The sequence below is a fragment of the Muntiacus reevesi genome, chromosome 2, assembly GCF_963930625.1.
Source record: "Muntiacus reevesi chromosome 2, mMunRee1.1, whole genome shotgun sequence".
Classification (NCBI taxonomy): Eukaryota; Metazoa; Chordata; class Mammalia; order Artiodactyla; family Cervidae; genus Muntiacus; species Muntiacus reevesi.
The window spans coordinates 117118355-117142090 of NC_089250.1; the positions used below are offsets into that span (position 1 = coordinate 117118355).

At 39.4% G+C, this 23736-nt stretch overlaps 1 protein-coding gene across 4 annotated transcripts in view; it reads left to right on the top strand.

Annotated features, from left to right (window-relative positions):
* Nucleotides 1–23736, top strand: part of NRG3 (neuregulin 3) — a 1175938-nt gene that overhangs the window by 1109066 nt on the left and 43136 nt on the right. For all 4 annotated transcript variants that reach the window (XM_065919907.1, XM_065919908.1, XM_065919909.1 and 1 more), the window contains exon 5: nt 20706–20808. In XM_065919907.1, coding sequence (XP_065775979.1) covers nt 20706–20808 — 103 coding nt within the window. The remainder of the gene's footprint in view (nt 1–20705; nt 20809–23736) is intronic.

The following is a 23736-nucleotide window of genomic DNA, read 5'->3' on the forward strand; positions in this document are numbered from 1 at the left end:
AAATATATTGTCTCTACCTCCTACTAGCATGGAAAAATCTGCATGAGCAGAGATTATATTTATGCTATAGTTACCTCTAATGCCTAACCCAATGCCTGAGACATAGTACGCACTCAATAAATAATTTTTGAGTAAATGAACGAGAGAATGCTTTAGTGAATAAATGAGGAATTAATATGTAAATGTATATGTAAAAGAATGAGCTCTTGAAAAAAAGAAACTATTCCTAAATGTTGACTAAATAGTCAGAATCCAAAAAGCTTTTTTAATTTTTTCTTTTAAATATAAATGGATTTTAACAGGGTTTAAAAGGTAAAAATAGATTGAGGATTAGGATCTCTTGTTCTCCTTTTTCTCCCTTATGTTTCTGTGTTTGTGGGGTGCGTGCGCACGTATTTCAGTGTGTGTGTGTGTGTGCACGCACAGACACAAATGCACTCATTAAAAATAGAGGAAGATGGTGAGGAGAAATCATTAGGAAGAGCTTGATTTCTCTTGACTGGAAGGCAAAAAGCACTGAATAAATGTCAAAGCAGGAACCCTGTTACCATAATCAGAGAGGAATATTTGGATTTTGACACTGACACTCATGGTCTGGCCCCAAACCAGGGCTGGGCCATCGATATACAGAATCAATGTTTAATGAATCAGTAACTTTAGCGGTGCCCAAATGCTCCCTGTTCCCCTCCACGTTTAGTTGACATTGCCTGCCAAGCCTGGGTCAGAACTGTCTATCGGTCTGTGTGATGGTAGAGAGCATGGACTTGGGGGTTGGGATCCAATGGGTTTGGATCCAATCCATGAGGGAGGAAATCAGATAAATGTTTATGGTATTATCCATTTGCTTTACCAGTACCTGATTTTTGAAGTCCTCTATGCTCCAAATAGGAAAAGGAGTACGTCAAGGCTGTATATTGTCACCCTGCTTATTTAACTAATATGCAGAGTACATCATGAAAAACGCTGGGCTGGAAGAAGCACAAACTGGAATCAAGATGGCCGGGAGAAATATCAACAACCTCAGATATGCAGATGACACCACCTTTATGGCAGAAAGTGAAGATGAACTAAAAAGTCTCTTGGAGAAAGTGAAAGAGGAGAGTGAAAAACTTGGCTTAAAGCTCAACATTCAGAAAACTAAGATCATGGCATCTGGTCCCATCACTTCATGGGAAATAGATGGGGAGAGAGAGGAAACAGTGTCAGACTTTATTTTGGGGGGCTTCAAGATCACTGCAGATGGTGATTGCAGCCATGAAATTAAAAAACGCTTGCTCCTTGGAAGGAAAGTTATGACCAACCTAGATAGCATATTAAAAAGCAGAGACATTACTTTGCCAACAAAGGTCCATCTAGTTAAGGCTATGGTTTTTCCAGTGGTCATGTATGGATGTGAGAGTTGGACTGTGAAGAAAGCTGAGCCCTGAAAAATTGATGCTTTGAACTATGGTGTTGGAGAAGACTCTTGAGAGTCCCTTGGACTGCAAGGAGATCCAGTCAGTCCATCCTAAAGGAGATCAGTCCTGGGTGTTCATTGGAAGGACTGATGCTGAAGTTGAAACTCCAATATTTTGGCCACCTTATGCAAAGAGTTGACTCATTGGAAAAGCCCCTGATGCTGGGAGCGATTAGGAGCAGGAGGAGAAGGGGATGACAGAGAATGAGATAGCTGGATGGCATCACCGACTCGATGGGCATGAGTTTGAGTAAACTTCGGGAGTTGGTGATGGACAGGGAGGCCTGGCGTGCTGTGATTCATGGGGTCGCAAAGAGTTGGACACGACTGAGCAACTGAAATGACTGAGCTGACTGATGCACTGAAATAGATATCTCGGACTGAAAAAAAATTAAAAGCAATTAAAAATTCTAGGTTGTCACTGCACGGAATAGTCCTTCTTCTTTCTTCCAGACCACTAGCATTCAAAGCTGCTTGGTAGAATAAGTAATATTTTAAATATTTTAGACTTCTTCACTTTGACTCAAAGAAGCTTGGAAAATTGAACAATGTTTCATGAAACTGATCTTTATCTTGATGACTCCAAGCTATTCTCTGAGGTCACCAGCAGCTCAGGTTTTTCAAAGAGAATTCTTGACTGTTTAGTAGTTCAGACAATGAATGAGATTATTTGTTCTATGTTGTATAATAGCAAAGGTCTTCCATAAACAGTGTTAAAGAGACCTACTGCTTTAGAAAAGAAGAAGAAAAGCATACTTTTTGCAATGATTACTCATTATGTATCAGACATTATATTCTGGGGGTTTTGCATTCATTGTTTCATTATCTTTACAAAAACCCTCCATTGATGGTATTCAGTCAGTTCAGTTCAATTCAGTCATTCAGTCGTGTCTGACTCTGCGACCCCATGAATCACAGCACACCAGGCCTCCCTGTCCATCACCAACTCCCGAAGTTTACTCAAACTCATGTCCATTGAGTTGGTGATGCCATCCAGCCATCTCATCCTCTGTCGTCCTCTTCTCCTCCTGCCCCCAATCCCTCCCAGAATCAGGGTCTTTTCCAGTGAGTCAACTCTTTGCATGAGGTGGCCAAAGTATTGGAGTTTCAGCTTCAACATCAGTCATTCCAGTGAACACCCAGGATTGATTTCCTTTAGTATGGACAGGTTGGATCTCCTTGCAGTCCAAGGGACTCTCAAGAGTCTTCTCCAGCACCACAGTTCAAAAGCATCAATTTTTCGGTGCTCAGCTTTCTTCACAGTCCAACTCTCACATCCGTGCATGACCACTGGAAAAACCATAGCCTTAACTAGATGAACCTTTGTTGGCAAAGTAATTTCTCTGCTTTTTAATATGGTATCTAGATTGGTCATAACTTTCCTTCCAAGGAGTAAGCATCTTTTAATTTCATGACTGGTATTAGCATCCTTATTTTCCAGTTGAGGGCCTTGAGGCTAGGGGAAAACAAGGGATTTCCTTAAAATTATCCTTGCTTTATCCAAAGTAGAACTGATATTAATCCAAGACTCTCTGATTCCAGAGTATGATCTCTTTTACCCTACCTTATCACCTCTCCAACATTATTGGATTAAGGGCTGATTTTTCTAGTTACAGAAGTGGAGGGAGACAGGGAGGTGTCTCCATTTCAATCTCTGTGTCTTAAGCTCTTTTTATTAAAACAAGCAAACAGTCAAAACAAAAACCTGGGGACATTGATTAGTACTCTACTGAAACATAAGGAAAAAAAATAAAATTAAAGGGGTTTTGACCCGGAGACCTGACCTTTTTGAGTTGCAGATAAAGTTAAACTGTGGCTCTTCTTGTCAGAAAATGTCTCTTCTTATGACTTGTGGAAAATTCTAGGTGGATCCTCCTTTGGAGTAGACATACATTTAGCATGACTCCACCATCCTTTGTCTCTCTTTTGTCCGTTTTTTTTTTTTTTTTTGTCTTCTCTATTTTGTTCTGTTTCCTACCTGACCTCTCCTAGTTTTCTGCTTCCCTAGTAGCTCAGATGGTAAAGAATCTGCCTGCAATGCAGGAGACCCAGGTTCAATCCTTGGGTAAGGAAGATCTCCTGGAGAAGAGAATGGCTATCCACTCCAGTATTCTTGCCTGGGGAATTCCATGGACAGATGAGCCTAGTGGGCTACAGTTTGTGGGGTTGCAAAGAGTCAGACATGACTGAGCAACTAACAGTTTCACTTTTTTTTTTTTTTTTTTTTTAATCTGGTCTCTGGTTTAGTTTTCTGATGGACAGCCCAGATCATTAGCATCATCACTACCTCATAACTTCTTGCCTGAACCCCTCACAGGACCCTGCCATCTGCATCTGTTCAGGGGTTCATACCGAACCTCAAGGCAGTTGCCTTAAAACTGAAGCCCTAAGCTCTAATCATGGCCTCTGTTAGCCAGTGCTAAGGGAGGTGGTTCCCATAGGTGGACAGGCTCCATGTTAACCCTGTACAGTAAAGGAACTAAAAATATTCATTGACAATTTAAGGGGCTCTTTTAGATATTTTGTTTAATATTTGAGACATTATTTACATTTTTATTCTACCTCTCAAGACAGAATACTTTCTATTCATTTTTTATTCAATTTTTCATTTGTATGAAATTTGTATGAATTTATTTTGTATCTACTCCAGGGGTTAGCATAATGTTCCTGTCAGGGGCCAAATAGTGAATATTTGAGCTTTGTGTACTTTGCCACAGCTACTCAATTCTGCCTTGCAGTACAAAGGCAGCTATCACCAATACAGAGACAAATGGTGGTCGGACAAAACGTTGTTTATGAAAACAGACCATCCGTCTGCATTTGGCTGTAGACTGTTCTCTGTTGATCCCTGATCTTTCCCAGTGCAAGTGCACTCAAGCTGTGCTCATACCCTCACACACCCCACACTCATTTTGCACTTCTGTATTTCCTTGTTGGGTCTCCCAGGTGGTGCAGTGGTAAAGAATCTGCCTGCCAGTGCAGGAGACAGAGACTTGGGTTCAATCCCTGGGTTGGGAAGATCTCCTGGAGGAGGAAATGGAAACCCACTGCAATATTCTTGTCTGAACTATTCCATGACAGAGGAGCTTAGCAGGCTACAGTCTATGGGGTCACAAAGAGTCAGACAGGACCGAGCAATTGAGCAAAACACATGTGTTTCCTTGTTGCTGTATTACAGAGCTCACTGCTCCTGAGATGACTTATTTACGTAGTATTGCATGGGGATTCCTGTGTTGTGAAGCCACTCTGGGTCTCATAAGTGGAGACAAAACATGAATTGCCTTAAAAGAGAATGGATGCCTCAGAATCATCAGCAAATGCATTTGAGGGCAATTTCTAGCATTGTGAAATGGAATGTTTTTCCCCTAGAAATGATCAGAATGGCATTTCTGTCACACAAAACAGGCATATCTGCTTAAGCACAGACTTTTTTGAAAATCAAAATGATAATACTTCCTTCTGCCAACGCTATAAGAGGCTCCAGTGCTAATGGTGGGGATGGGAGAGTAGTAAGAAATATAAGTTCTACTTTTGACAGCTGTCTTTACTATGTTCTCTCCTGAAATGAAGTTGCTTTTTGTTGTTTGTTTGTTTGCTTCTTTTTTGAGCCACTCTATCCAAAACCTGGCAGTCATTTTTGTGTCCTGGGGGAATGCTACTACCATTTTACCTTTCAAAAAACAAATTTTCAAACAGTCCCCAGCTATGAGGTTTCTCTCCCAGATGGTAAGTCTGTGAACAGTGCCTATGGGCTGTTTACAGGATGAATTTTATTCCAACTGTGGGTTACTTATTCTGTCTTCCAACAATTTTTCTTTACAAGTGTCTTTCTTCCTTGGTTGTTATATGCTTTCAATCTGTCATCAGTGATCAATGTGGCATTCGACTCCAACAGAAAGGAACCTTTGCTGTATGTAAGACAACAGGAAGATTTTGGCATATTTCAGTTCTGTGGACCTCCTGCCTGAGCTGTCTCAGCCCATGGAGGCAACAGGACCACCAGAATTTCTGCACATATCCTCCTTGGAGACACGCACTTCCCTGTGGTTTTAGATTTTTCATAATTGCTAATTTCATCCAGGAATATCACTGTGTGAACTTTTTTCTGAAGGTGTATGGGTAGCAAGGGATATTTCAGGAAACAGAGAAGTGAGAGTGTCCTTATATTCCTTCAGCACTGATATTAGAACCTGCATGCCTGCTTTTTTTTTTCTTTCACAATTTCCCCTTTTAGAGCAATTTCCTTGCAGTATCTCAAGTAGTATTTGTTCCATAGAAATAGTTATGTCACGACACACCTACCACAATTGGCAATGTTAGTAAAGACTTAGAAGTGATGCTTAATCAACTGACAATTATAAACAGCATCATCCATCTATGAGTAAAATTCAGGAGTACTGAAAATTCCAAGGTAATCTCAATTTAAAGACACATAAGTATGTGTTTGGATCTGAACAAACCCAGTGACAGGGTGAATGATCTGCCTTTCCTGGGTCCTTTCCCTCAAGGAACCTGGTTTGTCTATGTTGTCTACAGGTTGAAGTATCCAGGGTCCTAGTTTCTCAGACATCCCAGAAGTCTAACACATACACTAGTTCAGGGTCCAAGCTGAGTACATTCCACACCTATTCCATCATCAGAGAAAGGAAAGTTAGTGATTTTCCTGTACATATTCATTAAACAAACTCATTTGTGAGATGCTTACCATTTAGTGGCTTCAAGGATGTAGTTAAATAAATGTTAATGAAGCAGATAATGAAGGAAGACATGCTTGAACTTTAGAGCCAGACACAATTGGGTTGGGTTCTTGATTCTACTTTTCACCTTCTAACTGTATAACCTTGAAAAGGTGTCTTGAGATCTCCAGACCTTCAAACATGGGCCAAAAAGAAGCTAATTAGGTGTTCCTCAGAGTGCCTGCCACAGGATCATTCAATATTAAAAAGTAGCCGTTCCTGTCTTCTCAGTTTACATCCCAGCTTCCATTTCTCTTTTGAAACTTGTTTTATTGGATTTTTAAATGTACATTGTCTCTTCAGTTTGATTTTGAGCTTCTTGCAAGCCTAGACTACCTTAGGTGTTTTTGTTTTCTTTTTTTCTTAAATAAAATATTTGGTTTCTGTTTTTGCTTGGTTTTAGTTTGCATGGCAGTCTTATTCAGTCAGCCCTTGGGTATAGGAAGAATACACAAGAGTAGGGAAGGGGGAGATGTGAAAAAAGCAAAGGATGTATGCCTATCTGAAATGGGAGGATGAGTTTGGGACCTAGGTCTATTACTCTTATGTTATTACATTAACTTCTTTGAACCTCAGTTTCCTCATCTTTAAAATGAAGATAAAGAGTCTCCCTTTTAATCCTGCCTATAGGATCATATGCAGGAGACCCGGGTTTGATTCCTAGGTTGGGAAGATCCCCTGGAGAAGGAAATGGCTACCCACTCCAATATTCTTGCCTGGAGAATCCCATGGACAGGGGAGCCTGGCGGGCTACAATCCACGGGATCGCAAAGAGTCGGACACAACTGGTGGAACTAACACTTCGACTTACTTCATTTACAGGATCATAGCTGAACATTTGCCTCTATCAGATTACAATCTTAGCTCCCCTCTGTCCATGAGCAGGACCACAAGGATGTCCCTCAACCCCCTGAAGGAGCATTTCAGGTTCCATCTACTTCTCTTCATTTCTTCACCTACTCCTTCCCCCATTATTGTCATTCTGTGGCCAGGACCTTGTTATTTCCTCTGTAGTGGCTGTTCAGAATTGATGATTTAGTAGGTCTGCTTCCTTGCTTTGTAATTCTGGCTTCACTTCTACATACCCTTCAATTCTACATACCTACATTTCATAATCCCCTTGTTTTCACTGGAGGATAGTCTTGAGGTCAGTCTTGCTATATTTCTACCCCCACCATTCTGGGCTTCCCCCATTATCTCTACTCTAGAGGGACCACCTTTTCTGGAAGGGAGTGCATATGTTATTAAATTCCGCTTAATGAAATAAGCAATTAAGTATGTTTACGTGAATATGAATCAGACCCTAAGTATAGGTATGATAGCCTCTTGAAAATTATTTCAGAAACTTTTTTGGGCAGTGACAATTACTTGAGTTGTTTTATATTTTCTGTATAATTTTAGCTTCTAAATGTCTCTAGCAACAACAACAATGGAAATTGGGCAACCTCTGTTTAGTTGGGTAAAATGATTATCTGTTTTTATTCTTTTTGTAAATATAAGCAAGGTATGTGAACAGTGGTCTTGATGCCATGATGTTCTGCTCTTGTTGTCATTGTTGTTCAGCAACCAGGTTGTGTCCGACTCTTTGAAACCCCATGGACTGTATCCTGCCAGGCTCCTCTGTCCATGGAATTTTCCAGGGAAGAATGCTGGAGTGAGTTGCCATTTCCTTCTGCAGCTGATATTCCCAAGCGAGGGACTGAACCTGTATCTCCTATATTGACAGGCAGATTTTATTTATTTATTTTTTTAATCACTGAGCCACCTGGGTTTGGGCTGTTCAATTGAATGCATTCTTGATTTGGATATTGGTATCTTTTTGAGTATGCGGACCTCGTAGCTGGGTTTGCCACCACCCTGAACTAGAGGAGTGTGTGTGTGTGTGTGTGATAAAGAACATGGTTGTCCTTTCCACCTCTGGCAATGCAGCCCTCTGTCTGTGGCCAGAATCAAACTGAATAGGATCAGAAGATGCAGAAAACACTGACTGTTTCTGTCCAGGGAGCTCAAGTTTGAGGGTTTGACACTACCTGAGACCCATGATCTCTAAACAAGCAAATCACATCCTCTAAATGGGAAAAGTATGACTCTGCTACTCACAGTTTCAGGGGAAAGAAGGTCACTGAGCTAGAGATATTGTGACACTTGGTGAAGAGGGTGATCCAGAAGGAAGAAAAATAGACAGTAAATGATTATTTCTTGAAAGCTGACCAAGGTGAGAACCTTCATGACACTGTTATCCGGGGAGTAAAGCACTTCTACCCAGTGCTGGGGTCTCACACGCTGTAGTCAAGCCCTATAGACAATTTGAATAAAGCTATGCCCACTTTTTGTATCTTTCCCTTTGGGAGAAAGTATCTACCATGTCACAAGCACACTAGTTTTCTTACATTGCTTCAAGAGATTGTCACAGTTAGAAAGAAGTGTGGTGTCCTTCCCTTGGGATCACTCAGGCAACTGTTCCTAATATCTTCTCTAGATTCTTTTTTTATTTTTTATTTTTATTTTTTTAATTTTTTATTTTTCAGTGGGTTTTGTCATACATTGATATGAATCAGCCATAGAGTTACACCCATCCCGTTCCCCCCTCCCACCTCCCTCTCCACCCGATTCCTCTGGGTCTTCCCAGCCCACCAGGCCCGAGCACTTGACTCATGCATCCCACCTGGGCTGGTGGTCTGTTTCACCACAGATAATATACATGCTGTTCTTTCGAAACATCCCACCCTCGCCTTCTCCCACAGAGTTCAAAAGTCTGTTCTGTACTTCTGCGTCTCTTCTTCTGCCCTGCATATAGGGCCATCGTTACCATCTTTCTAAATTCCGTATATAGATTCTTTATTGGCACTTTCTCAGTCTCATACACAGGCAGATTATTTTGTTGCATCAGGCTATGTGTCTATTTTCATGGCAATATTGTATGTTTTGATTACTATAGCTTTACAGTATAGTTTGAAATCAGAAAATGTGATGCCTCCAGCTCCATTCTTCTTTCTCAGGACTGCTTTGGCTATGCAAGGTCTCTGGTGTTTCCATAGAATTTTAGGATTGTTTTTCTATTTTCTGTAAAAAAAATAAATAGATAAAGTGCCATTGGAATCTTGATAGGGATTGCATTGAATCTGTAGCTTGCCTTTGGTAGTATGGACTACTCAACTTGCTGACATCACTCTGTTCATATCTCTGAAACATTTATCACAATGTTTCATATTTATTTTCATATGCCCATCTACTTAGCTAGATAGAGGATTTGTAGAAATATACCTTATTTATCTTTAAAAAACCATGGACTGCAGGACAAAACTTAATGGCTAAACAACAGCGACATAATGCCAAAAGAGAGTTTTCTCTCTAAACACAAATGGGCATGTGGGAAGACAGCAGACTCTGTAGCAGTCTGGACACAGCCAATGTTATAAGAACAACTGCTGTGATATGACCAGGACAGAGTAGACCTGAATTTTCCACATATTTTTCTTAAAAATTATATAATATATAAGCACCATAGTGACTTAAGAGTTTTCCAGAGACCTTAAAATCTATTCAGTTCAGTTATAGCTGGATGCTTGAATCACTTCCCTTATGAGTCACGTGTGGTTTATCTCACTTCTGGGTATATCTTCCAGAGATTCTTTGCAAGAATCCTCTATCACTTTAGTCTCTGTTGAACCTTTACTGTACTCACCTCTCTATACTAACCCTGTTTTCTCTTTGGATTCCATAGCTCACTCCCTGCTGAGATAAACTTGTCACCAAGCTCCTGTTGATATCACTGCCAGATGACATTTTCCTTCTTTTAACTTATCTGGGAAGAATAGAAATGGATAACTACAGTGGAAGATTATTGTTTATCAATAATGACTCTACTGCCCTTTGTTTAGGTAAAAGAGATGAGACTCAAAAGTCACATTTGGTAATAACAAAAGGATCACTTGACCCAGGTCTTTCTGACATCAGAACTTGTGAACTTTTTATTTTATTTTTTTTATTGAAGTATAGTTAATTTACAATGTTGTGCTATTTTTAGGTGAACAGAAAAGTGATTTGGTTATACATTTATATAAAGAATATATATATATATATACACACACATACATATACATTCTGTTTCAGACTCTTTTCCATTATAGGTTATTATAAGATATTGAGTATAGCTCCCTGTGCTATACAGTAGGTCATTGTTGTTTACCTATTTTATATATAGTGATCTGCATAAGCTCATCTCAAACACTTAATTTCTCTCCTTGCCCCTGTTATCCCTTTTGGTAACCATAAGTTTTTTTTCTATGTCTATGAGTCTGTTTCTGTTTTGTAAATAAGTTCATTTGTATCTTTTTTTTTTTTTAGCATCCACATGTAAGTGATAAATGGTATTTGTCTTTCTCTGTATTACTAACTTCACTTAATATGGTAACCTCTAGGTCCATCCATGTTGCTGCAAATGGTGTTATTTCATTTTTATGACTGACTAATATTTCTCTGTGTGTGTCTGTGTGTGTGTGTGTGTGTGTGTGTGTTTAATTTTTTGTTCAGTTGCTCAGTCATGTCTGACTGGTTGCCACCCCATGGACTGCAGCACTTCAGGCTTTCCTGTCCTTCACGACCTCCCAGAACTTGCTCAAACTCATGACCATTGAGTCAGTATTGTCATCCAGCTATCTTGTCCTCTGTCGTCTCTTTCTCCTCCTGTGTTTCATCTTTCCCAGCATCAAGATCTTTTCTAATGAGTCGGCTCTTCACTTCAGGTGGCCAAAGTATTGGAGCTTCAGCATCAGCATTGATCCTTCCAATGAATATTCAGGATTGATTTCCTTTAGAATTGACTGACTTGATCTAGCAATCCAAGGGACTCTCAAGAGCCTTCTCCAACATCATAGTTTAAAAGCATCAATTCTTTGGCGCTCAGCCTTCTTTATGGTCCAACACCCACACCCATTCATGATTACTAGAAAAACCATAGCTTTCACTATATACACATATATATATATATATATATATCTTCTTTGTTCATTCATCTGCTGATGGCCATTTTACTAACATTTTTATGGCTATTCCATGTTGAATGATACCGTCTTCATTATGATTGTAAGATGTAAATTAAAGGGATCTAACTCCTATTGCCTTAACTATTAGTAGTGACCTGCCATGATCTATAAGCTGTTTGTACAGCTGACTTTGCCGATGATGTTTTAGATCTTGCCAGGTCACCTCTAATACTTAAAGCAATAGGAGTTAGATTCCTTTAACATCTTGCCTAGCTGAGGGACATGGAGATCAATTAAACCAGACTGGGGAGTGTTGGGTGTTACTTTGGGCCTGAGTGTTCTGTGAAGCAAGGTTGAAGTGAATTTAGTGAATTAGATTTCTTACTCTATCAAAACAGGTCAAACAGTTAAAATTCCTATAAATCTCTAGACCAGATTCTTCCCATTTTCATGAAAATAGCATGTTATCATTCCAAGTTACATGTCACATGTCTTGCTCTTAGAATGTGACTTTGCCAATGAACAGTGAATCCTACAAGACAAAACTGGGGTTAAGGGTATGGATTGGGGAAGAGTTATTACAGGTTTAGGGAAAATGGAGTTCTTGGATCTTTTAACAGTGAAGTCAGAAGTAAGAGGCTGGTTTTATGTTAGCATTGAAAGCTCTTTGTTATTATTGTTTAGTTGCTAAGTCATGTCCTAGAAACCCCATGGACTGTAACCAGCCAGGCTCCTCTGTCCTGATGGCTCTATGATAAAGTATCCACCTGCCAATGCAGGAGCTATGGGTTCAATCCCTCAGGTCAGGAAGATCCCCTGGAGATGGAAATGGCAACCCAGTCTGGTACTGAAAACTTAACAATAGATTTATTTTGATTCAACTTGTTTTTCCTTAATTTTATTTGTGGGAGAGATAGCACTTGGAAAGCCAATGCATGTTAAACACACCAATGAGAAGACCCGGGGCTTTTCATTTTGTTTTTCTTGTGTGTTTTATAGTATTCACTTATCTATAGTCAGTCAGAGCTACACTGTTCAGGAAAGGAGGGAAAGAGATAAGGGATTGTTATAGGGAAGGTTTATATTTGGTGGGGAGTATGGGGGAAGGAAAGGAAATTACAGGTTGAGAGTAAATGTGTTTATAATTTTAAACTGTTATTTCTCCTTAAATATCAAATTTTATGTATAATGCACATCTCAAAGCACATTGTATGGAAATAAGATAAAATATAATTTTGAACATTAGCATTTTATTATGAAGTAATTATGTTTTCAAAGTATTTTAAATGATGCCTTTCCACAGTGGAATAACAAAGAGCAATAGAATAAATCCCTGAGGATCCTCCCAAGAAAATGCTGCCTCTTTTTATTACCCTACCAGGCAGAGGGCTTAACCATGCATTAGACATGCAAACCAGAAGCTGATGAGTTCAAAAAAAGCCTACTGAGCACCCTCCCTTGTACAGAACAAGCACAAGCCAGGTTGAGTCCAGTAATGAAGATGTCCTTGCCTTTGTGGACCTCTCAGACTGGGCCAGGAGCTTCCCTGGTAGCTCAATGATAAAGATTCTGCCTATAATGCAGAAGCCTCAGGAGACACAGTTTCAATCCCTGGGTCAGGAAGATCCCCTGGTCAGGAAGATCCCCACTCCAGTATTCTTGCCTGAAGAATCCCATGGACAGAGAGGCCTGGTGGGCTAAAGCCCATAGGGTCACAAAGAGTCGGACAGGACTGCAGCAACTTAGCATGCATGCATGCAGACTGGGCTGCAGAACAGATATGTGCATCTTTGGCACAAGGCAGGGCGGTTAGGAAAAGATACAAAATGGGTGCACATGGACACTTGAGGAGTTTTCAGATCTAACAGCATTTACACTGCATAGTATTTATTCCAATAGTATTCATGAATTAATGGCTATATTAGTTTGCTGGGATTGTCCATAAAAAAGTATCACAAATTGATGGTCAAGGAGAAATGTATTGTCTCGCAGCTCTGGAGGCCGAAAGTCCAAGATCAAGGTGTAGATGTGGTTTGTTCTTTCTTAAGGCTGTGAGGAAGTATCTTTCCTGCCTGTCTCCTGTCTTCTGGGTGTTTCCTGGCAATGGTTATCCTCAGCTTGTGGATGCATCATCTCCAACTCTGCTTCCATCTTCATGTGACATTCTCCTTGTGCATGTATGTCTGTGTCCAAATGTCTCTCTTTGATGAAGACGCAGCAATATTGGGTTAGGGTACATCCTAATGACCTCAACTTGATCATCTGCAAAAACCCTCTTTACAAAGAAGTTCATAGTTATAGGTATTGGGGTTAGAACTTCATGGATCTTTTGGGGGACATGAATCACCCATAATAGTAGGAGTTCTGCAAGTTGGGAGGAGAAAGGGGCTTCCAGGTAGAAATAGCACCATGCTAAATATATGGAACCTTTCAGTACTTCCTGGTCATCTCAGCATCTCTGTATTCAGATGCTTGAGCTAGATATCCCCCCCAAGCCACATTCTTGAAGATCGTTGCAGTGAGGCTGGGTCACTTGTTCTGTCTTGCCAATATTCTCATCACTTACTCTATCAGTGTTCCTCTCTGCCAGTGTGTTTAATCTCATTGATCTCAAGGTGAGCACCCATTTCATTTGCCTTCAGGACCTCTTTCACCTTAATGAAATTTTTTTTCTTTAACAGTGCAGTAATCAGACCATTTGACATTTGGTCATTTTTGTCTTCAAGTTGAAAAGGGAAAATCACAGTTTCTAACATTCTAAATATGCTCTTTCCTTTCATTCTCTTTCCCTATCATGGTCCATTTGCATTTCCTTGTAAGCGCCTAATATTTTAATATATCCCCAGCATTTGTTGTTATTTAAGAACAAAATTGGGAAGAGGCTCTCTTGTTCCAAGAATAATTAAAACTGCAGTAAATCTACTTAAGCTTAATCCAGTTTAAATGAGGACAAAATTTCAGAGGCTTACAATCAGGGAGAGACTGACCTAGCCTGATTATGAGGTTGACTTAATGAATAGAAATAAATGCTAGAATTAGGCAGGGAGAAAAACTAGAATGAAGATAATTTCATAAATGGTGAGATCATTAGTGAATTTTGTTGTCTTATACTAACTTTTGTTTCTCTGTGTAGGCATTTATCTTCAGGGCTTCTGATAATGAATACCTGAATAAGACAGAACCCTGGTGATATTGATAGGTTGACTTTTATAATGCACTATCAGAGCAATTATGCTTTCATTTGATGCCTACTGGTGGCATCAAAAAGGATCTTATTTGCATATAATGACTATGAGGTGGTGTAGAGAAAAGCTTTTGCTCCTACATATGACTTACAAGCTTACAGGGGTGTGTGTGTGTGTGTGTGTGTGTGTGTGTGTGTGTGTGTGTGTGTGTGTGTGTGTGTGTGTGTGTGTGTGTGTGTGTGTGTGTCCTGGTTTAAGCTTCACATTACTTGGATGCCAATTCATATCAGAAAATCATGCTTGAGTTTTGTCTCTTACAGACTTAAGTAAAACTGATGGCACAAAGGAAAGATCCCCAAGAGAGAGTGGGATCCCAAGGCTCCATACTTGGAAGGGATGTGGGGCTGCCTTGTAGAACATGTCCCATTCCTTCACAGATACAGGGGTGCTGTCACCCACTCTTCTATCCGTAATATCAAGCTATCCAGAAGGAAATGCTATATAAAAACTGAGGCTATGATTTTCTTAGGGCATCTTTTTTTTTTTTTTTTTTTTTTTTTAATGTAGTAGAGCTTAACAAGGATTCACAGAGAGATTTTTAGTATGCTAAAGACTGCTACAGCTTCCAAAAGCAACCTTGCCCTTTAGGACCTAAGCTGTGAGCTGTCTCATGGTTTAGCAACCAGTGCTGTACCCACAGTTTTTCCAAGGATCCTGGGTCTCTAGGGATCAGGAGCACTCTTTCCTTCTCAAAGAGTCAGTATGGGGGAGAACGCAAAAGATGTAGCCCTTCCCCAAGGAGGAGCGCTTGCATTTCATCTGCTAAAATATCAGGGTAGTTGTTGCTGTTCAGTTGCTCAGTCATGTCTGACTCTTTGCAACCCCATGGATTGCAGCATGCCAGGCTTGCCTGTCCTTCACCATCTCCCAGAGCTTGCTTAAACTCATGTCCATTGAATCAGTGATGCTGTCCAACCATCTCATCCTCTGTCATCCTGTTCTCCTCCTGCCTTCAAACTTTCCCAGCATCAGGGTCTTTTCTAATGTGTCAGCTCTTTGCATCAGGTGGCCAACATATTGGAGCTTCAGCTTAAGCATCAGTCCTTACAATGAATATTCAGGGTTGATTTCCTTTAGGATTGACTGGTTTGATCCCCTAGCAACCCAAACTACTGTCAAGAGTCTTCTCCAAGATCATAGTTTAAAAGCATCAGTTCTTTGGCACTCAGCCTTCTTTATGGTCAACTCTCACATCCATACATGACTACTGAAAAAACCATAGCTTAGACTCTATGGACCTTTGTCTGCAAAGTAATGTCTCTGCTTTTTAATATGCTGTCTAGGTTTATCATAGCTTTTCTTCCAAGGAACAAGCATTTTTTGATTTTGTGGCGGCAGTAACCATCTGCAGTGATTTCGGAGCCCAAGAAAATAAAGTCTGTCATTGTTTCCAGTGTTTTCCCATCTATTTGCCATGAAATGATGGGACCGTCTCTGGCTAGGAAATTCAAAATTACTAGTGAAAAAATTCAATTACAAGTAAAATTAAAAGGAACCATGAGTAAAGAAAATGACAAAAATAAATTCCTTCAGTATACATCTCAGAGCATAGGGAGAGAGAACCCAAGACAGCAAATCATTGACTGCCTGTGGGTAAGGTGAGTTTTGCATAAGACAGATAGAGTCTTTTGAAAGCAGTTGTTTCGTTTTGTTTGCTTCAGTGCTGACTTCATGATAAAGGGGGAAAGGAAGGAAACTGGCATTTTATGTGTCCATTACATGCCATTCAGACCCTTTGTGTTTTCCTGGCTTCCCAGGTGGCTCAGTGGTAAAGAATCTGTCTGCCAACACAGGAGACACAAGACAGATGAGTTCGATCCTGGGTCAGGAAGATCCCCTAGGGGAGGAAAGGCACCTCCAGTATTTCTTGCCTGGAAAGTCCCATGTACAGATGACCCTGGCAGGTTACTGGCCATGGGGTCACAAAGAATCGGACACGACTGGCATACACACACATAAAGTACATGTTGAACAAGTATGTGAAGTGTGTAGTATTTTCCCCATTGTTGATAAAGACAAAAGATGAAAGAAGATAAGAACAGGTGTAGTTGGTGTTTAAATGGAGGGGTTCACACCAGTCAGCCACACTGCTTTCTGAGTGAGGTGGGTTCAAGAGAAGAATGGGATCAGCCCACGGCAGCATGGTGTTTTTCAGAGTTTTGGGGTAGGCTGCCTGCCTAAAGGATTTTCTTCTGCTGGTCCAGTGTCAGTTTCTGAAAACTCACCATAACGTTACTACCCTCTCTGTTTCCATCTTGATAATATGAGATATGATCATACAAAAACAGAGAAGGGCGAGTCCTGTGTACAACAGAAGAGGAAAAGGTACAAAGTTGGGAGACAATGCAAACAACCTTTACTAATTCCTGTCGAATGAGAGATTGGTTTTTGCCCTCAAAAATGACTTCATAAACTGTTTGCATCAATGAAATGCAAAAATGTTGATGTTCCCTAAAATAGTTACCATATATTAGATGGAGCCAAATTAAATGATCAATGTCCAGCCATTTTTTGCCCCCCATGGCAATTTCATATGATTCTGCTTAATACTTAATGATTATTCCAAGTTAGGCACTGCAGTGCTCAGTATATTTTAATTCACCCAATCCTCACAACTTTTACAGTGAAGGTAATAGTAGCCTCATTATAAATAAGGCATTCTCTGCTTTCTAGAGTTGGGCTAGAATTTTAGACTGTCAATCCAGTCTAAGTGATAGAACATGGGGTAGGTTTGAAGAAAGAACATTTGCCTTACAGTATGTGGGAGAGCATGACAGAGACTCCAGGGAGTTGTGTGGGCTGCTCTCGTGATTCCATCGAATTGCTCATGCACATTCTCCAGTAACCTCTATGTCACTGAATTAAAGGACTGTATTTTATTTGACCTTTCAGAAACATTCAATAGCCTATTCTACAAAAACTCCATGTGTTTTCTCCTATGAAATTGTCATATCTTATTGTTGTGTGTTTTCTTTTTTTTTCCTTTCCTGGTTGGCTGATCTGTTTTTATATCTGCTCTGCAGCATCCTCATCTACTCTTCCATGAAATTTTTGAGTCTCTCAAAGCTCTATCTTAGACATTCTTCCCTTACCACTCTATATTTTCTCCTGGGGCTGTCTTGTCAACACAGTTGGTTTAAGTATATGCATAACCCCGAACATTTATATCTGGAACTCTGTCATTTTATCTTAATTCAAGTCTGTATATTTAAATGTCTACCTTACACCTCTACTTGGATATGTTATAGGTTTTTAAAACTCACCAAGTCCAACACTGGGCTTCCCCAGACGGTAAAGAATCTGCCTGCAATGCAGGACATCCGGATTTGATCCCTCGGTTGGGAAGATCCCCTGGAGAAGGACATGGCAACCCACTCCAGTATTCTTGTCTGGAAAATCCCATGGAGAGAGAAACCTGGTGGGCCATAGTCCATGGGGTTGAAAGGCATTAAACATGACTGATTGACTAACACATACATGCATAAGTCCAACACTGAATTTGATATCTTTCTTTATAAGTCTGATTCCTCTCTGATATACTCCATCTTAGTTAAGAGTAGCATTGTCTAGTCCATTAAGTCTTTTCAACTTAACTGCTTTTCACCTTTTTTTTTTTATTGCTCATCATGGTTGTTACTGGTATCATAGAAGTATCCATCATGTCTAAGCTGTTATAATAGCCTTCTAACAGGACCCTGCATTTACTTTACCCTTGCTAACCTTTTCTGTAAATTGCAGAAAAAAATAAATGTAAATATTATCACATCACTCTCCTCTTTTCGAATTTCTCAGTACCTTTCTGCTGTTGTAAAGACACTCTCATTGTGTACCACGTTCCTGTTGTCTCCGTGTTGCTCGCTAAGCTGGTGTGTCCAGCGTGTACAAGCGCACTCAGGTGTCTCTGAATCTGTGACCCCATGCACTGTAACCCACCGGCTCCTCTGTCCGTGGAATTCTCCATGCAAGAACACTGGAGTAGGCTGCCATTTCCTCCTCCGGGGATCTTCCCAACCCAGGGATCAAACCTGTGTCCCTTATGTTGCCTGCATTGGCAGGTGGATTCATTACCACTGGCACCAACTGGGAAGCTAAGCTGGTGGGGAATAGAAAGTAACTTTTGCAAAGGCCCAGTGGTAGAGTAAAAACCTTCCAGATTCCTGAACCTGCCATTTTATATCCTACCAAAGGGCCTTTGCACAAATTGTCTTCTCTTCCTGGACCACTGTGCCCATCCCCATTGCTCTTGCCTAATTGGATCCTGTTTTATATTTAAAATCTCTGATCTCTGGACTCTGCGAATAGGTCAGTCTTCCACGTGATATCTTTTGTCAGATTATATACCTCCTTGTTACAGCATTTATTACAGTCAGCATTTTATATCACTGCCTTTATTTAGATAGAAATTAAAATTTATAAAGGTAAAGTGATTTATCTTTTGTTACTCATATTACAGGTGGCTAAAATGAAAGTCAAGTGCAGAAATTACCAGACTCCCAATCCCTTGCTTCCTGCCCCTCCCCAGGCTGGTTCTTGTGTAGCACTCTGAACCGAAGGCATTCAGAGTGCAGCACTGTAACTCCATCTGGGTCTATAAATCCACTCACAGTCTTTGGAGTTTTAATTTCACTCTTGATTTAAACTCAGAATTGGTTTTGTGCATTTCCCCAAGCTATATTTGACTAGATTCAAAAAATGAACAAAAACACCCTGTTGATTTTATGCAGAAATCATTCTTGTAGTGAACACAGTCATACCTCTTTTGTTTTAATAGGTACTATTAGCCACCATTTTCATAGTTCTTTTTATTGGCAGAAACAAGGTGGAGTAGATTATTATCTGTAAGCCATACTTATTCCATTAGAGTCACCAACTCAGAGCAATTTAGTGAAATGGAATTCTTTATAAGTTGGTAGATCCACTTATTGTTCCCAAGTTCACTTGGAAGATTTAATGAGCTTACAAATGTGGGGGTGAAAAGGATGACATTCTTTAAGATGGTATATGTCCAAACAAGGTCTCAATGACATACTTTTTTTCTCTTTAATTTGAGTCTTTCCAAATTTAAATGTCAACCAAGTCTTGCCAGGGCCACATAATTGCCCCTTTTCATTTATTCAAAAATGTAGATATTGTAATATTCTCTTAAGTATCTTAGGTTTGCTTTCTTTTTGTTTTTTATACTCCTGTCTGAATAAAGACATTAAAAATGAAAATAAAGCCTAAGAAGGGAGAGAAGAGAGAATAGTTCTTGTAATACTTTGTTTCCTAATAGACTATTGAAGGAACAACAGCAAAAAAAAAAAAAAAAAAAAAAAAAAAAACTTTAAAATGTACAGTCATATCCAAAGAGAAGATACAGTGCATGATGAATGGATGGATGGAAGGGAAAAAAGAGAGAAGGGAGGAGGGAAGGGGGAGGGAGGAATACTGAAAGGAAGAAGAAAGGAAAGGAGGAAAGATGAAAGAGAGAGAGGGAGGGAGAAAGAAGGAAGGAAGGTAAATAGACCATAGTCTCTGTGCCATGTAAAGAGATTAATGAAGACAAGAGGAGGATAATTAACAGAAAGTTCTGAGACAAATGGATGAAAGGTCTTGATGATGGAAGTACTGTTTCAGTAGACATGTTTCAGAAACTGTGCTTAGGAGTATAAATGTTAATGTCCAAAAATTGAAATGATTTGTTTTTGAATTCTTATTTTTTTCATTAAGAAACTCTAAGATATAACCTTGGTAGTAGAGGTTGAGGTTATTTTGCCAGATTATTGGTACTAAGGAGGTTACAGGATGAAACTGAGTAAATATTCACATGTACATTGAAGTCCTTTTTCATTCATGATGTCAGTCATGGTAGTGGGTGGATGAATGGGAGACTGACAGTCAGGGACCAAATCAGAAAACACAGTGTCATCAGTATCACATAAATTGGAAGTCATCACTGGAACAGGAAGTTTCTGATAGCAGATTATTTGGGACCCCACCATCATGTTTAAATGTATGCTCCCAGTATGTCTTAAAGTCATGAAAATTCTTTTGATAAGATTCATAATTGTGATATTCATACATGAGTTCTATTTAGCCATGCAGATACAAAAAAAAAAACAGCTGTCCTGTAGACCATTGCAAAGACACTGGATTGTAGTAATGTCCTCATGTTTTCCTATTGATGATAGGAACAAAAAAACTTGGCTTTGAAAGGCTCCTACCAGCTCAGAAATACAAGGATGGAGATTGTGCCTGCTGAGCCATGCTAACTTCCGTTCTAATTCTCTTTTTGAATTCACAGAGAGTGAAGAAGTTTATCAAAGGCAGGTGCTGTCAATTTCATGTATCATCTTTGGAATTGTCATCGTGGGCATGTTCTGTGCAGCGTTCTACTTCAAAAGCAAGTAAGACCATTTCTCTCAAGTGTTAAAAGGTTACTTCTCAGAGGAAGCACTTTGTCTTTCTTTAAGTTTTCAGTCTGAGCTCTAGGCAGAAGGATCCTGTGCAAATGGGCCCATCAGACATCCTAAAATGACTCTGAATCTTTTGTAGCCTGTGGTGAGTGTGTACAGCGTGTGCATACATGTATGTGTGTGGTTCATCTTTGATGCACATAGTGTTCATTCTTCTCTGTGATCATGAACACTCTGTGTTCTTTGCATTTTTTGAATGCCTGCAAGAATTAAAGGCTCAACATCAGCCTGTCGCTAAGGGGTTAACTCTTCTGAAAAGAGAAATCACTGCTATACATCTAACCTTTTATGGAAAAATAAACAAAAACTCTATTCCTTTTATAGTGTCTTATTTGATACCCATAAAGGTTTTAGCCAAACGTGAAGTATGAAAGCTATAAAATCTACCTTGGTTCACCAGTTAGTATGGACATCTAGAATATGCCCTATGATTACCTTGCCAAGAAACCAAATCTTCTGCCAAAAGCATTGTTTTTTTTTTTTTTCTGACTAGTAGAATTAAAAATATACATATGTATGTATAAGTATGTATGTGTATATACATATATATGTTTACATATACATGTTACAAATAACATTGACAGAGGTATTTTATTTATGTAAATGACATAATCTGCCCTTAAGAAATGCAGATAAAAATATTATACTGCTTGGTTTCTTGTAAGGTAGACAGGCTTTGAGAAGTTGGCATAGATTCTGTTCCTACAGCTTGTCTGGAATCCAAGCCAACAAGTAATTGCTTTTCTTTGGACTCGTATTTTTCTACCCATTTGCCCTTCTAAAAATGGATCAGTTTCCAAATATAGTCTGTGATACCTGTCTGTATGTTGTGTATGTCAATCTTTAAAAAGAACAGCAATTTTAAGAAATGATGGGGAAAAAAAGAAATAATGGAGACTCAGATATGAATCCAAAATTAGTAACTATTATTTTTAATAAACTATTTCAAAATAGGTTTAGATTTTTGGAATTGCCATGAAAATAGTACAGATAGATCCAATATACCCCAGACATGATTTCCCCTATTTTTAATGTCTTTCATTAGTATGTTGCCTTTGCCACAGTCAGTGGAACAATAGTGGAATAGTATTACTAACTAAAGTTTGTATTTCTGTATTTCCTTAGTTTTTACCTCATGTGCTTTTTTGTTATTGTTCCCCACCCAGGACACCACATTGTATTTCACTGTCATGTCTCCTAAGCAACTCTTCGCTGTGATAGTTGTTACTGTTCAGTTTTGAACACTTTATCAGGGATACTGGGCCTTTCATTCATTATCTCCCAATCCTCACAACAACTGAAATTATGCATTATTGCTCAATATTTCAAATAACATCAGAATTTGATTTTAAAGTACTGATTTGTCAAAGTCCCACAGTAGGAAATTGACAACAGGCCTTTGCATTTCCACAATTCTACTTTAAATTGCATGCTCTTCACCACCCAGCATGTTGACTCATGTAGTCCTCCCCCTAGATGGTGAAACTGCTTGAGGTGAATCAGGAATGTTGTGCCTGTCTGCAGCCCATAGCTCTTTATGTTCTTAACAGGCTACGTGGTTTTGTGGTCAGGATTTTACATGCATCAGCCTAAGCAGTATTCACATCTTCAGTCTGCCACTTGCCTATTCAGTATTATTAGGGAAATTACATTCAGTCTTGATTTCCGTTTTGGTAAAATATAGCTAAAATATGACCAAAAATAATGTCTGCCTTAGAGAATTTAAGGTTAGTGGGATAATACTGTAAAGAGGGCAGCATAGGATTTAAAAAGTAAATACTCACTGAAGGCTTGCTGTTAACACCTAGGGTGTCTACACTCTGGAACTTACAGGCAGGGTATCTACAAGGTAAATAGAGTTCCCTGAGCATGCGAGGGTTAATCACACTCAGCAGGGCATTAGGAGGGTCACCTCACAAGTGCTGTGTGGGAGAAAGCTGTGTATTTAACAATATGCAAATTACTATGAAGAAGTAGTTAATCACTTATTTTTGGAGTATAATCTGTAGTTGTACCACACTTAATGAAAAGACGGATAATGACAGTCACAAGCACAGAGAACAGCTGGGTAACTAGAGAATTTCTATCTTCAGAGCTGTTAGCCTCTCCCGTGGGCTGCAAATGGGCTCAGTGATGAGCACGTCCTCCGGGGGCTCAGCAAGGTGTCAGGGGTGTTCAGGGAAACACTGCTCAACTTTCAATGCATAGTGGGAGACTCAGAGGACCAAAGCAGTGGGAGACGAGTAATCAGGAGGTTGTTATCTTTCTGCCTGCCCAGCCAGGACACATTTTTATTAACTATATACATATACATATATATATATATATATATATATAAGTCTAAAAATAACAAAGGAATAATGAAATTTGAAGACTCTTCCAACTGGAGCCGTAGTTCTCATCAGAGACTTAGAGAATACTACCTTCTTCTAGGACAATTTTCAAGCATAGTTTTCCTTTCTTTTTCTCTGTCTGAGGAAGGCCACATTGCATACCAAGCATCTAATTTATATAGCTGAAAGTGATGTAAATTTTTTTAACACCTTGGCACAAGTTTCTTTGTCCTGATTCCTGGGATTCTAATTCCTTCCAAAAACCTTGGGGATAACAGAATAAACAGGCTCTACTCTTTTTTTACTTTCAAACACTATAAGATTTTTTTTTAATGTGTATACTTTTTTTTTTTAACTCATCTTGGAAGTCCTAAGTCTTCTAGGATTCTGGGACATTATCTATCATTGGTTTCCTAATAAATTCACTTGAATCTCCATCCTATATACTGGAATTTACTGTGCCCAGGGAGAATCAGGACTTAACCAAAACATTCTCTTGGTTATTTGTTCTACTTCCCATAGTTAT